This window comes from Haliotis asinina, chromosome 7 (assembly GCF_037392515.1).
Source record: "Haliotis asinina isolate JCU_RB_2024 chromosome 7, JCU_Hal_asi_v2, whole genome shotgun sequence".
NCBI classification, from domain to species: Eukaryota; Metazoa; Mollusca; class Gastropoda; order Lepetellida; family Haliotidae; genus Haliotis; species Haliotis asinina.
Genome location: NC_090286.1, coordinates 35,726,032 through 35,741,299, shown reverse-complemented (window position 1 = coordinate 35,741,299; position 15,268 = coordinate 35,726,032). Strand labels below are relative to the sequence as shown.

At 38.4% G+C, this 15,268-nt stretch overlaps 1 protein-coding gene across 1 annotated transcript; it reads left to right on the top strand.

The window, feature by feature from the left end:
- Window positions 1–6,658: 6,658 nt before the first annotated feature.
- Window positions 6,659–13,425, top strand: LOC137291788 (cytochrome c oxidase subunit 6C-like). The gene is made up of 4 exons (XM_067823316.1): window positions 6,659–6,742; window positions 10,755–10,903; window positions 11,441–11,564; window positions 13,319–13,425. Exons 2-3 carry the CDS (start codon window positions 10,755–10,757, stop codon window positions 11,538–11,540), a joined length of 249 nt encoding a protein of 82 aa, XP_067679417.1. The 5' UTR covers window positions 6,659–6,742; the 3' UTR covers window positions 11,541–11,564; window positions 13,319–13,425.
- Window positions 13,426–15,268: the final 1,843 nt, after the last annotated feature.

Sequence of the window (15,268 nt, the reverse complement as noted above, 5' to 3'; positions counted from 1 at the left end):
ACGCGCGTTCGCTTAGCACGCCTGGAACCCGTTAGCAACCAGTCGAATTAGATTCCGGGCAAATTAATTCGAGGATTGAGAAATTAATTGATTCTTTTCGCTCCCAAATCCAAAGTGTTGGAACCACGGTTAAGAAATCTACATTTGGGACGCAGGCAGCAAAGCGGCCCAATGCGATTACCTCTACATCATTTGCATAGTTATTGCGGTGGTAACAGACAGGTCTGAAATAAGAGGTCGCCGTACTTGGACCGAAATCTCCGCTGCATTACAGCCCATATCTTCTGGACGTTGGACTTTGTCTAATTTGTCCCCAACTCACTTATCCCCATGTCATAACCAGGACGGAGACGAACAGTTGCAATTATTATTTTATAAAGCTGCTCCCTCAAGACTATTTAGGTATTGCTTTACCGAACGTTGGCACTACGCCTGCTTTACTAGACAGTGTCCCAGTTTCAATTGTATTAATAAACTGGTTCAATTACCATAACCGACTTTGAATTTATCCTTTGTTATTTCCAAGGACACGTGTAGTATAAAGTGTGTTGTTTGTCATCTTTATGAAATTGGTTAGAACATTACCATTAGAGTGTATTGCTTTGACTAACTTCATTATGGCGCTTGAGAAACATGTTTTGCTATTCATTTGTAGGATATATGATATGATGGCTTAATGCCAGGGATGGCTAAAGTAACTTTGTATCTTCAATAAAAGTATCACTGTTTAATCATATGTTAGACATTTTCATTGACATGCTATGATAGTGACACATGAAGAAACATGTGCAGATATACATGACACATGGAGTGATCTATAGATAGGCCCATGGTGCATGATATAGACATGCATGACACCGGGGTTGATTGATTCTTATATTTAATACCGGTAGCGGTGGGATATACAGATATTACAACGCATTGAGTGGCATGTATAGGCATATACATGACAGGTGTAGGGATATATAGATGTATATATGACATGAAGTAACAAGTACAGGTGCATGGGCCACATGGGGAGATATATAGATAAATATATATGACCCCCGGACTGACATATACGGGTGAACGTTACAAATGTAGAGATACATAGATATAAGTGACACATGGGTTGACATACACAGGTGCGTGTGACACATGTAGTAATATATAGATATATGTGGCACATGGGTTGACATGCAGGTGTACGTGATGCGTGTAGAGATACATAGATATAATTATATGACACATGGGTTGACATACACAGGTGCGTGTGACACATGTAATGATATATAGATATATGTGGCACATGGGTTGACATACAGGTTTATACAGGCGTGTAGAGATATATATATGACACATGGAGTGAAACATGGTGTCCCATAGATATGCTGACACATGGAGTGGCATGTAGACATATAAAACAGGGAGTGATATCTCTTGAAATGTATGACACATGGGTTGATTGCATGACATATGACACATGTAGTGATACACAGAAAACTCGGAAGCTCCGTAAATATCAAAATATTTTCAGCAATCTGACACATGATTCGTGCAGTTATTCTGCATAAGATTTGTAGTTGTTTCCACCAAGTTAGTGGAGAAATTCATCTTCGATGTAACCATAAATACATACATAACATAACATATAATGGGTGCTTTAAGTGAGTTTAAACTTTTGATGGGTTGTGTGCGAAGATATAGATGCCCCTTAAAGTGAGATATAATACAACCTTAGTAGGTGACATGCACATGGAAAAATATACAGATAAACCATACAGACCAACAAACAATGTATTCAAGTTGTTCGGAGACTGGAATTATGTATTTGTAGCCATATATTTCAGTGGTACGTTAGTATATAAAATGAGAATTACCCACGTAGATATAAATAATACTGCCACAGTATCTTATATCTATTTCTCATTTAGTTTCACAAGATTAAGCTAACTGTTTCTTATTTCGCCGAGGAAGTGCACTGCATAGTAAAACCATTAATATGAAGGAAAAACACAAACACTGTATAAAACACACATGAAGATATTAAGGAAAATGTCATGACATTATTGTTTTAAGTGCAGAATTATCGACTGAAACTTTAGAGACAAGAGACATAGTATGTTGCGATGTATATGGAAACATATATACCGTATTCGGGTTTTTTAACACTCGATTCTGGAACAAATTGGGCATACATACTACTCACCAAAAGTTAAAGAGCACAGCAATGTCCTATTACTGTGATATATATTTTCAGTACTACGACGGTCCAATTATAGCACCAGTAGAATTAATAGCAATGTTCCCATAGATTTGGGGCGTTCGTTTGGAAAGAATTTTACCTTCCTTAACCGGGTGGCATATACCCTGAAAACCTGAACATAACAGTAAGCAGAATGGGTGAGTGAGTTGTGTGAGTTAACCTTTGTGGTGTGTTAAGGCAATTACAACATATAAATGAATTTATACAAACGACTTGCTGACTACATTGGTATCTTTAGCATTGATGTGTCTGTTAGGAGAGATTTTGTTTTCATATCGCTTTTTGTTACTGTTGACACCTTAAGTGAGCTACTGCACATGTACAATGACCGACTGTTAAAGGTTGTAGCGGTCATTGTCTTCGCAGCCCTGAACTCCCTCTTCGTGGTGATATTGTCCAGAAGTGGCCTCGGATCCCTTAGGAGTGTTCCAGGTTCTTCCCGTGAAGCTGAAATTGACGTCGCGATCGTCTCATTTGCACATGGGTCCGGTCCGGAGGAATGGACGGCTGATCGGAATCGTAGATGAAAGGTTGTAAGAGCTGCCTTCCATCATCAAAATGTGCCCCACGAACGCTTGGTCGTTTTTCAAAGACAGACCGTGTGAAGGCGGGACCCACACTTCTTACATTTCCCGCCTAACGTAATTAAGGCGTCGCTGCGGTCGGGATAGCTGGTGACAAGCGGTTTGTACGAAACGTTAGTCACTCAAAGAAATCAACCCACATGTTCATCGTCAGGTTCCCACTTGTCAATTAAATAAATTTTTCGGCGGATATCAAAATAAAAAACCCTTGCCTTGGGACAAATCGACTTTCTGTTATTTTCCTTTTGATTAAGAAAAAAACTTTGGGAGATAGGTCATAAAATTAGAGTTATTGAAGCCTCATCGGGCGATATCTCACAACCAGTCCATATTACGTCTCCTGGTTTCTGAAACTTGCATGAATACCTCGATAATAGGGGAAAGTGACAACGCAAAGATCGATTTCAGCTCTGAGTGACGTGATTTAGTGGCTAGCTTTACACATCATTGCTATTCTCCGTCTCATGTGCTCTCGTGAAGTACAGAAACTTGCCATTTTGTTGGGAACATTACATGCGGGTTTGGAATACTTTTTTGAAAATTTCACCCTCAGTTAATTGCCTCATGATACTTTTATACCGACATGAAACCCATATACAGACATCACACCGAGACGAAGAGACTAGTGTCTTTTCCATAATGCTCTAAACTGATGATGTAACTGAAAGATATAAGGACGGTTTTGGTCGAGTTACAGTCTCATCTGCCCTTGTACAGCTCGATTGTAACTCCTATTACTCCTATTTCATCATGTCGTTTAAACAAAAGAGTACCATCTTATTTTGTAATTACGCAATTGCCCTTTACAAGTTTCCGCCACATGACACAAAGCAAGTCGTAGATAACAATACTGGGTGGGATGGTTTGAGGTAAACTGACTCGACTTGCCATTGTCCTCCTGCAAGAACCACCAATGATGGTATTGCTGAACGTTTGCATCATAAGACCAGGAGTCTTTTTATCTCGTTTTATATGCTTTGTGTTTACTTGACATTTTAAAGCATCGTCAGTATAAAAAGGGTCCAGTGTTTCATAATGATAGTTACTCTCGGACTACAATTAAAAAAACTAATCGTAAATGATATTTGATGGACGTTCCATGTGACACGATGGGGGTTCTTTTCGCCGCCACTGGGCGCTTTGTCTGTGAGCTGTGGGCTTGGGGTTATTATTTTGAATATTTGTGACACTTTTGTTTTTACTTTTTGGTCTACAAGGTTGAAAACGCGTCAGTATTTTGGCCCTAATGAGGTTGAACTTTGATAATGGCGTCTCACAGATTCCTCGACTGAAATGGGATAGGGCAGTCCTGTAATCTCGCCAACACAGTTGGGATATACGCTTACACTGTATGATACCGTTGAAGTTATGTTCTGACAGGGGAGATTCTTGGATGAGGATGAATTGATCAGATGAAGAGTGTCCGGATGTTGTTTTACGCCGCAGAATAACATCCCAGATGCATCTGTCACGACGGTCCGACTATGATGGAGTTCGGACCAGACGGTGATGGATATCATGAGCAAAATTCATAACACATTATAACCATCCAGCCCCAATGACCCTTAATGTCTGTGGTGTTCCAGGTACTGGTAGTGGCAAAATGTAGGGCGACGTCGAGGGACGAGCGGTGGATGCACTGGTAGGTAAATACACGTGTGTTGAGGCAGTGCATGAGCTGGTTGAGGCGATGAATGATCTAATAGGTATACACACGAGTGTTTTGGGGCGGTGAATGATCTAATAGGTAAATACACGTGTGGTGAGGCGGGGACAGGGGCTGGTAGGTAAATACTCGTGTGTATTAAGGCGGTGAATGGTTTAATAGGTAAATACACGTGTGTTAAGGCAATGGATGGTTTAATAGGTAAATACACGTGTGTTAAGGCAATGGATGGTTTAATAGGTGAATACACGTGTGTTAAGGCAGTGGATGGTTTAATAGGTAAATACACGTGTGTGTTCAGGTGGTGGAGGAGCTGATAGGTAAGCATACGCGTCTGTTCAGGCCGTGGAGGGGCTGGTGCGTAATTACACGTGCGTGTTGAGGGTAACGTGAGGTGGTTGTCTGGCTAGTAGGTACACGTGTGTGTTGAGGGTGGCGTGAGGCGGGTGGTACTCTGGTTACTAGATACGCGTGTGTGTTGAGGGTGGGGTGGTAGTCTGGTTAGTAGATGCACGTGTGTGTTGAAGGTAACGTGAGGTGGTAGTCTGGCTATTAGGTACACGTTTGCGTTAACGTTGGGAAGAGGCCAGTATATGCTTGAACTGTGAGATGTACATAGATAACATTCTCAAATAGTCATTAATCAGTCTGTAATCGCAGTTCCAGCCGTTATGTTTCACATTTCTCCAAAATGATATGAGGTATCTTTTTGTAATTGACAGAGATTCATTCTATTCGCTGCTATTTTACAACGTATTTTCTTTTTCTGTTTGATTCGATAATTTAAATCACACATTATGCATCAGTCCCCTGTATATAATGAATACACATGCATCTACTTTTACCTGAAATGATCTAGAATATGCCGTCCGGGAGTTATCGTCAAGAATCAAACAATGGAAATAATTAATTGTGAACGAGGCAGGGCTGGGAAACTACCTTCATGTCAAGTTGTCATTCGATTGTTTTCCCAGTTGAGTCCTGCTGATTAAAGTCGAAATCATACAAGTGTTTCAACGTGAAACGAACAGGAAACTTGTTTTCGCCTTGATTTATTGATAAGGGTCGTATTGTGAACCTGAGTTATCTCTATCTGGACGACTGTTTCCACTACTTGTAATCTATTTGTCAAATCAAAATTTCAAGCCTATTTTCTCCTGAAACGTAGTTTTCTATTAACTCAAACAAACAACAGTAACAAGCACGTCGTTGATATAGTTTGGAGATTGGTCAATGCACAAACTGAATGAATTTAATGTGCTATTTATCGAATGTTTGATTATAATATCGATCGCCTTCAATACTTTCAAATATGCTATGTTCCCAATGAAGGACCACAACTGAGGGGAGCGGTGGGTTGTTTGTTTGAACATATTTTATTTAATGTTGAATAAGACTGGGCATACGTTATGTAACTTATTACCATCCGCTCCCATCAGAAATATGGACAATAATGAATGGACGTAATGAATGGACATAATAATACTAAGACATATTATTCATTAATCGAAGCGCTTACTTCGCACAATGTGTTTATGCACATGACTAAAGATATTTTTATTAATATTGTTTGGCAGAGCAAAGTTGCCGTAAAGAATAGTATCAATGTCTACATTTGATAGTTCAAAGTCTTGCTTCAGATCAAAATGGCAGCTGACATATTTTGGACATTTTAAAAAGAAATACTTTGCAACTTCCATCGGAGCACCGCAATTGCAAGCTTTACTCTGATAAATTAACACGAAAGGATCTGCATGCAATGAACTACACGAATGTCTTAACTTTGAGTGTAGTATATTTGTGTTTCTTTCACCATATAGAAAATATCTTGGATATCCCCTTTTTTCCAAATACCTTGTACCTAATCCGGTTACAATTCTTGCTGCTTCGAGTCGCAAGATTTCAGGTTTAACACAAATAATACTGGGACAATTTTCCCAGGCCTCAGCTACATATTCTAAAATAGCCCGAATGTACATTTCATTGGGTTCGAAGTCGCATAGCAGTTAAAGTTGTTTAAATTCTGTATAAACTGGAATTATTGCATGAGAAATACATCCAGGAGAACAATGTTCAGATTCTGTTAAAGAAGCGGAGTAAAATGCTTCACTGGGTGCCACGGTTGTTTCTTGTGGTTTCCACGACGATTGTAACAGAAGTTACGTCCCCTCGAACTGTCACGTGATCAATCGCCATTGCCTCTAACATTTTGTTTGCGAAGGTCAATCACGTTTCTTCGTATAGAGGGTATGAGTTTCATTCACTGCCATACATCCAAGTGTTAGATTGTAATGAATTCATCGTTGGTCGTTGATTTTCTTATATTTTTATCATTATTGTTTCAACAACGTGTTACAATGTGTGAATGAATCTTATTTGACCCCTGAATGCGGTGTGTCGTTTGAAGTGCATGCTTTTGCGGCTGTGCGTAAACGGTAACCATTGACGTTTATACAGTTTGCACGTACCCATTAATGAGACTACTTTCAAACTGCCAAATTTATAAAGATAAACAGTTTGTATCATCAGAACCCATTTGGTAACAGTAGTAAGGCCGAGTGTTTGTATGTGTGGTTTAACGAAATATATACTTCAATAACTAAGCAAGGAGGGGCGAACCATCGCATTTTTAATACAAAAAGAAATAACAGATGCATAACATTCAAACCTAAATACACAATGATCTGATTGGTGTGAAAGCTATTTAGTGCACTGTTTGACCAGATTTGTTGAGATGTTATGAAGACTTGGCTCACCTTGTGAGCTATCAGTGAAGGACATACAAGGGAATCGGCCATTGTGGCTCTCTTGTTTCAAATCTGACTGTAAGAATTACATGGAAGCGAAAATGTCACGTGTATTGTTTAGTTCCTTATTTCAATATTACAGTCATTGTGATTTTTACTGTAAATGAAAGGTGTGCTTTTCAGTGCACACTTGCAGCCTTTCAGCAGTGGGATTATGTAATCAAAGGGTTGGCTACTGACTGACATGATCCATAGAGAACTAGGTGATTAGCAATCAATAAATATCAGAGAAGTAAGAAATGAATCTGTTTAACAACACTTGTGAGAGGTGACATGCTTATGCATGGGTTATTAAGTAAACAAAACAGTATCGTGAACATAATTTAGAAGCAGCTCATGATTAAAAACCTAATCCTATGTTTTTATGTTCACAATTATTTAGGCTCATGATGCCTCAATACTGATTGAAAGGGAGAGTGACATATTGTAAACTGAAAATGCTGGATGTTCATTTGTTAACACTGGTTTCAAAACCATTATGGTGCTTGTAAACAGGCAATGTCACTCAGAGTTTACAGACTAGACAGTAGGAATTGTCAATTTTTTAGGCTTTCTGTCTCTGATGGACTGTTACTAAATTCTGTTCTTATGCACATCACCTAAAATATCTGAAAAGATATGAAAGGATACTGCTCACAATCTCATTAAGACCTGATCCTTATCATTTTTTAAATACTTGTGTTCCTCAAGATTTGATGATGCTTCTACATAAGTTTGCCTCAACTGATCATGCACTAGATTAAGAATGCCATGACAGGGGACATAACACTCTAAAGAATTGTAACATGATTTCCTTTTCCAAACTATCAAGGCATTTATGTCCTGAAAAAACATGCCACATTTGGTTTCCCTGTCCAAAAAGATTTTGAAAAAATCTGTCATCATTGAGGCTACTGTGCACCGAGTCAAGAAACTCTTGACAAGGGCCATAACTCTGTAACAGTTTGTTTCTCTTTTCAAACTCCATCAAGGTATGACCTGAAAATACATTCCAAATAGATTTTCCTATCTATAATATTTTCCTTGAAAAGCTGTCCCAGTCATCTGAGACGGAAGGATCGATGGGGCTCAAACTTTTGGCAAGGGATACCTGAAATAGTAGAAATGTGTTCCTGTGGAAGTGTCATTCTGTAGGGTTTGCTTGTGGGTATCACCAAATAAGAATATGTTGGACAGAAAAATGTTAGATTTTGTCAAATATCTTCTGGAAAAACAAAGGTTTGGTAGTATTTAGCAATGTAATGACGTCAGTAGTTTTCCATATGATAATATGATATAAACTATTTGCATGGTGTTCTGTAACTGATCATTGTGATGGAGGAAGGTGCATGGGACTTAGTTGGTGATCAGTAGATGCTGAATAGTAAATACTACTGCCAACTAGGAATAGTAGGATTATTTGTTCTCCCAGTTTCTGGAGGCATGGGTGAATTAGGTGTTTAGTGAATGAGAATGGTTTTACGTCACTTTTAGCAATATTCCAGCAATATCACAACAGAGGATACCAGAAATGGGCGTCACAAATTAAACCCATGTGTGCAACTGAACACATTAACCACATTGTGAAGCTCATTTCTAGTGTTGCCATCCTTGACATTGCTGGAATATGGTTGATAGCAGCATAGATATCATTTATCATTTGAATCATGGTTGCCTCAACATTACTGGGTTTGTCAACTCTATACCTCACTCCGTCCTGCATTCTGCGGCAATTTTTTAAGAATTCCGCAGCAAATTTAAGCAAAGTTAAGTCGACAGTACACATCACATCTTGAGTGACAAAGTACCCACACCTTTTTCTGTGTTTGAGATTTAAACACTCGCTGACAGTTATTTCTCTCCTCTCAATTGTAAATTTGGTACAGACAAACAACTTTCGGTTTCATGCAGACAATTTTATACCTAAAAGAAATCTGAAATAATTTGAATTTTCAAAATGATAGATTGTGAGAATGTAATTGCAGTGTCAAATTCATCTAATATTTGAAAAATGCTTAAAACTTGCTTTATTAATAAAGTATCTTTATTCATGATTATTTTTAAAATGTTGTCACAATAAATATGTCAGTCTTTTTTTGTGTAACCAACCCTACCTTTAACATTAGCTCTACTGTTTTTTTCGGCTGACAGTCAGTTTTCACTCAGTGTTTAAAGTGAGCAAATTCCGTGGCAGAAACGTGGCAAATTCTGCACAGATTCTGCATACAAATGTGTTTTTCATGGACCACGCTACAGTTTTCTGCATGGCAAGGTAAATTCTGAGATTTTTTCTGCAACCACGGAATCCAGGAGGGACTGATACCTGTGCCTATGGATTTCACCATGGTGGTAAACATCTGCAGATCTGTATCACATCTGACCTTCCTCTTATGTCAAGTTTGCACACATAGATATGATTGCAAAACTGTATAAACAGTCATTAGTTCCTGCTCACTCACCGTTTCCATTCCGGACATGTTAAATGATTGTTATCTGTGTGAGTAGTACAGTTACTTTTCATTTTGAGGTGATTTGAAAACCTTGCATGTTAAAGTCAAACAATCACCATCTGTGCTTTTTATGCCCCTTGTAAGCCTGGTAAGCATGATGAGTTGTTGTCGTGAGACATTTGCTACAGACTCATGATTGGAATTATGTTATCGTTAATATATCTCTCGATGACGTTTGATTTGTCAGAAACCCTTCAGATATGTTTTCTTTATTCTTCACTCTCAACAATATTCCAGCTATATGAAAGCTGCTTGTACATAATCAAGCCTGATCAGGGACCGACAGTAAATCATGCCCATAAGCCCAATGCTGGTAAAATAGTACCTCAGACTTACAAACATGTCATTCTGCATTGGTGAGGCATGTGTGTTGTAGACAATTGCTTTACTTAAACCTGTGAAACTGCTGTGCTTGGAATTAAAAACCTTCAAATGTTTAATGGTAAAAATTTTGAAATTTCATTTTAGGATGACTAGAAGCCTTTTGCAGGACAAACAGAAAATATTTGCTTTGGCTCATTCAGGTTTCATCTGGTTGATTGATAAATTTAATTTCCATCCCAGCTCATGATACGCTATTCACCAAATCAGGGAGACTGACCAACCAATCCTCCTGGTCACCTCTCACACCCATATGCCCGTCCAATCCAGTATTGGTTGATGGCGGCCAATTCTAAGCCAAGATTGCCATTGAGAAAATACAAGAAGATCAGCGTTAGAACTGGTAGCTAACGGGATCAGCTGTTCAGACTCACTGACTTGGTTGACATGTGTTATCATATCCCTATTGTGTAGATTGATATTTATGATGTTAATCACTGGATTATCTGGTCCAGGCTTGTTTATTAACAGACAGCTGTCAGATAAGCTGGAATATTGCATATTGCTCTGTTAATTAATAAACCAACCAGCCACTAAGAAATGTTTTTATAACATGTAAAACCATGACATTGTGTGTTGCAGATGGCTGCAGTGCCTCAACTTCGAAACCTTCTGAGGTCAAAGGTGAAGAGGGACCTGGGCATCGGCATTGCTCTTGCTGTTGTTGCATCTGTCACCTACAAAATTACAGTAAACGATGTCAGAATAAAGACATATGAAGATTTCCACAGGTGAGTTTGGTATTTCATTGCAACAAAGCATCATTTTGTAGTCTTATTTCCTTGAGGCAATAATTTTTTTCTTGTGTGTATACAGATCTGGCATTGTTGTTAAGTGCACATTTAACTAGTTTGTGTAGGAGTGTGTGTGAAATGTGAAACACATGAAGACGTATTTGCCATAAAGGTTGGGGCAGTGTGGACCATTGTGACTTGTGGCTCTTTGATATGACATGCACTGTTAAATGGGCATGGCATTTGGACAAGTAATATAAACAGTATGTGTTTTATGTGTTTTTTGAGTTGAGTCAAACCACATAAATTCAGGAAATTTTCAAGTTAATCGGTGACTTTTAATTTCTATTTCATGTTGAAGTTCATTGCCATTACTGTTCTCTTTAATACCTCTGAGAATTATAATGCATGAATAAACAAAATACTTTTAATTCTGTCATTGTAAGCCCTCTATCAATCCTTTGCAAAACACGAAATGTTTAATGTGATGAACATTTGCAGAAATTTAATGTTTGATGTGATTGAAATTTTCAGGAACTATGATGCCAAGGCCCACTATGGCCGAATGATCAAGGCTGGAGTATTTCAGTCGATACGATCCGATGGAAGCGTGACAGCAGAAGACTGGAAATAGAATCATTATTCAGGATAACTGGACGTACGTTTTCATTTAGGTTGTCAGCATCTCTTCTGTCTCTTAAATGAAAATTTGTTGGAAAGGAAATAGAATACAGATATCGGATGCCATGAAACTGTTATACCAGTCGGGCAATAAAGAACTCGAAGCTTAACACTTCTATCAGATGTCAGAAATAGTAGTCTTGTTGTGGATCATGAATTTGGAAAGAAAGATGGATCACAGCTTTCACTTTTAGTATAAAAAGGTAACATCTCGAGAGTTGTCTCACCCTTGTAGAGGCGGGGTGGTAGCAGTTCGTCACACTGTAGCGCAAATAGGGTTGATAGATAATATGACAAGTCTTCTTATATGCAAGCGAAGTCAAGCAGAGCTTGGCAACATACTTCTCTCACTTCGGATCGAAAAATATTTTTCATGTCAGAATAAAATATTGCCACCATCAAAGGTACACTCCTATTTCCACACTTGGCCATGCTCTCAGATTTTCTACCGCGTGTTTCATAATTACTCACGAGAAGTATGTTTTTTCACCAGTTCAAAGGATTGATGGAACAAGAATAAGCAGACATTAAAAGGAAATACCATATTGCCTAATTTTATCATGAACCTGTTGGAGTTTATTTATCTTACCTGTCGTCACTAATTTTCGTAGCATTTATTCTACATACAAACACTTCTGGCATAGTGGGCAATGAAGCAGGGAGGTAACTGTAAGTATTCCATATGGAATAATACCTGTTGAACTGGAAGGGGGAATGGAGGCAAAGAACAGTCTGATATACCATGAGTTGCTCTTAAAATGTTGAATAAAAAATATTTCATGTGAGTAATTGTTCAACATGGGGCTGGAAATAAGAGAGCACAGCACACTGAAGAAATGGGTGTATACCTTTGATGGTGGCAATATTTTATTTTGACATGAAAAATATTTGTCAATCCGAAGTGAGGGAAGTATGTTGCCAATCTTTGCTCGCTTTGCTCACACATAAGAAGACTTTGTCATATACTCTATGCTGCGGAACCCCATTTGCGCTACAGTTTGCCTGTGGTACAGTGTGTGAAGACCATTTCTGGTGTTCCCTGTTGTGATATTGCTGCAGTATTGCTACAAGCAATGTAAAACAATACCGGTTTATAATTAGTATTATGCAACTAACAGGTTCTGGTAGTGAGACTCGTTGAACAAATTTAACGCTTTGAGGTAGCAAAGTTGCTATTCAAAACCCTATTTTGCTACCTGAAAAACACAGTAGCAACAACTTGCTATCTGGTATTTTTTAGTAAAACCTCTTGTGTTCTTCAATTAGCCCTCATTTTCAGTGGAAAGATCTCCACTTGTGCACTTTCAATGGTAAACCTACCAACACTGGTAGTTTCATTTCTTAGTCACTTACGCATCGTAATACTCAGAGAACCAGTTCAGTCAGTTCAGTGTTCATGTGCAGACGTGCAGCATTACTGCATCATATGTTTGATAATGGACGTCATTTCCTGAAGCGGAAGGGTGATAAACTGTCATCTACTTATGCAACTAAAGGTATTATTTATGCATAACTTGATAAATACCCATATGCAGAGGTACATAACACGCTATGAACTGATTATAGGATGTATTTTATGCAATACGAAAAAATGCTGCTACCAGGTGAGGGACTTTGCTACTATCTTTAAACCAGGTAGAAAGTACTTGATACTTCATAGAGAAGTTTCTCTCAAATGCTGCAGTCTTCTTGTTAAACCAGAAGTAATATGGTTTTTGGTATCTGTTTCAGATATGTAGTGTGAACTATTGGTACAAGTGTGTAAGTCACTCCAAGAAACCAGAGAGCTTGCTGTTGTGTTGTTCAAAAGATAAATTAAACCATATCGACTAGAAAAACGGTGTGTGTGTATTTTGTGTTTCTCACCAAGTGGGGAAAACAAGGATCAAATATATCTGTAGTTTAAATGGTGCCCGAGCTGATCCAGCAATTGATACACTGTCACATTGCACAAGCATATTGTTGGCTAGTTATTAGTAACTATCCATACCAACAGTCTGTTGTGTTTGTCAGGGTGATTGATTTATGAAATGGTAGTGTTTGTTATCTCACATGTTCTATTGAATATTGTGAAATACATGTATCAGAGTGGCAAAGTTGATGTTAATACAGCTGGCTGAAATATTTGATTTCAGTAAGATGTGCCAAGTGGCAGTGCTTCAATATAGGGGAGGTAACTCTAGCACAATCGCTGATAATTTACTGTACTCACTTCCTGAAAGGTGCATGATTCTTACATATTTAAACATCTTGTATGGCACAAACCAACAAACACTAAATATATCGTATTTATTCTTCATTGCTGCAACAAAATGTCAAGAAGATGACATGACTTCAATGTGATGTTTGTTTTCTCTCCAACAACTCAAAAAAAGTACTAGAATTTGTACTTTAAGAAATGTAATCCCATATATACCATGTTACATTGGACCACTTTCTAAATGGCACTGTGTAATCATAGTCTTTGACTGTGGGAGTCACTTATCAGAGGGGTACACAAAGCCTGCAGTCTAGACTACCACTTATTCGACTTTCATTTTTGTGGAAGTCACGGTGGCTGAGCGGGCTAGGTGTCTGACTTTGTGTGCTGGCAAATAGGTGCCCGACTCTAAGGGTGTGGGTTCGAATCCCTGATTTGACTCAACAAAGTTCTAGAATTTGTACTTTAGTAAGAAAGTCTAATCCCAAATATAACATATCTTACATTGGACCACTTTCTAAATGGCATTGTGTAATCACAATGGATTGAATTAACAAAATAAACAAACAAGAACCAACAAAATAACAGGAATTTGAAGCAAGTGCCAAAGTACTAAATTAATATAATAGTTTTAATTTGGAAATTGTTGTGTAGACTTTTCATAATCCGAACAGAATCGTGGCACAAGTGCTTCACTGACTGCAAATGATCTTTTGAAATGTGCTTAACAGGAGATACCTGTAGTAGACACTTATGATGTTATCTGCCTTTCACAAATAGAAGTGTCAGTTTTTTTTATGTGATTACACTAAACATGCTATTACTAGTATTTGAGAGTTTCAGTTCTACCATTACGATGTGGTTGATAAGCCCAAGTGAATCATAATCTCAGGAACAATCTTCAAGCTTTGTGCCAGCAGTGATAATAGATTGTCTTGACCTCTCACTCCTTGAGGCTCTATGTACCTGCCCAGTATTCAGAGGTACAGTGAGCGAACATAGCTTATGTTCAGTCATTGCTTTTTGTCATGTATGCTGGGTGTTCGTGTTTCATAATAAGGGTTTACTTGTCCCAGTGGCGGTGGGGTAGCCTAGTAGGTAAGACGTTTGCTCGAAAACCGGCCTTGATTCCCCACAGGAGTACAGTGTGTATTCAGCCCAACCACAACCAAATCCAAACATCTGCACAGGTCTGCTAAATGTCCATGGTCACATTCTTCTGAAGATCAATGACAAGTCACTGTGTCAACATTACACTTTAGAATCATGGGTGTGGGTATGTTCCCAATAGATTACTTATCTTCATGTGTGCGATGGTAGGATAGCATAGTGGTCAAAGCGTTTGCTCGTCACAGGTTCGATTCCCCTCGTTGTTGCAACATGAGAACCCCATTTTTTGTGCCACCTGCCCTGATATTGCTCAGAATATTGTTAAAAGCACCTTAAAGCCATGGTCACTGTTTCTCACAAGTCAGGATTAA

Excerpts from the sequence above, each read along its gene's own strand:
- LOC137291788 (XM_067823316.1), top strand. The coding sequence starts at position 10,755 with ATGGCTGCAGTGCCTCAACTTCGAAACCTTCTGAGGTCAAAGGTGAAG. Across the intron at positions 10,904-11,440 it reads ACATATGAAGATTTCCACAG|GAACTATGATGCCAAGGCCC; the intron begins GTGAGTTTGGTA and ends TGAAATTTTCAG.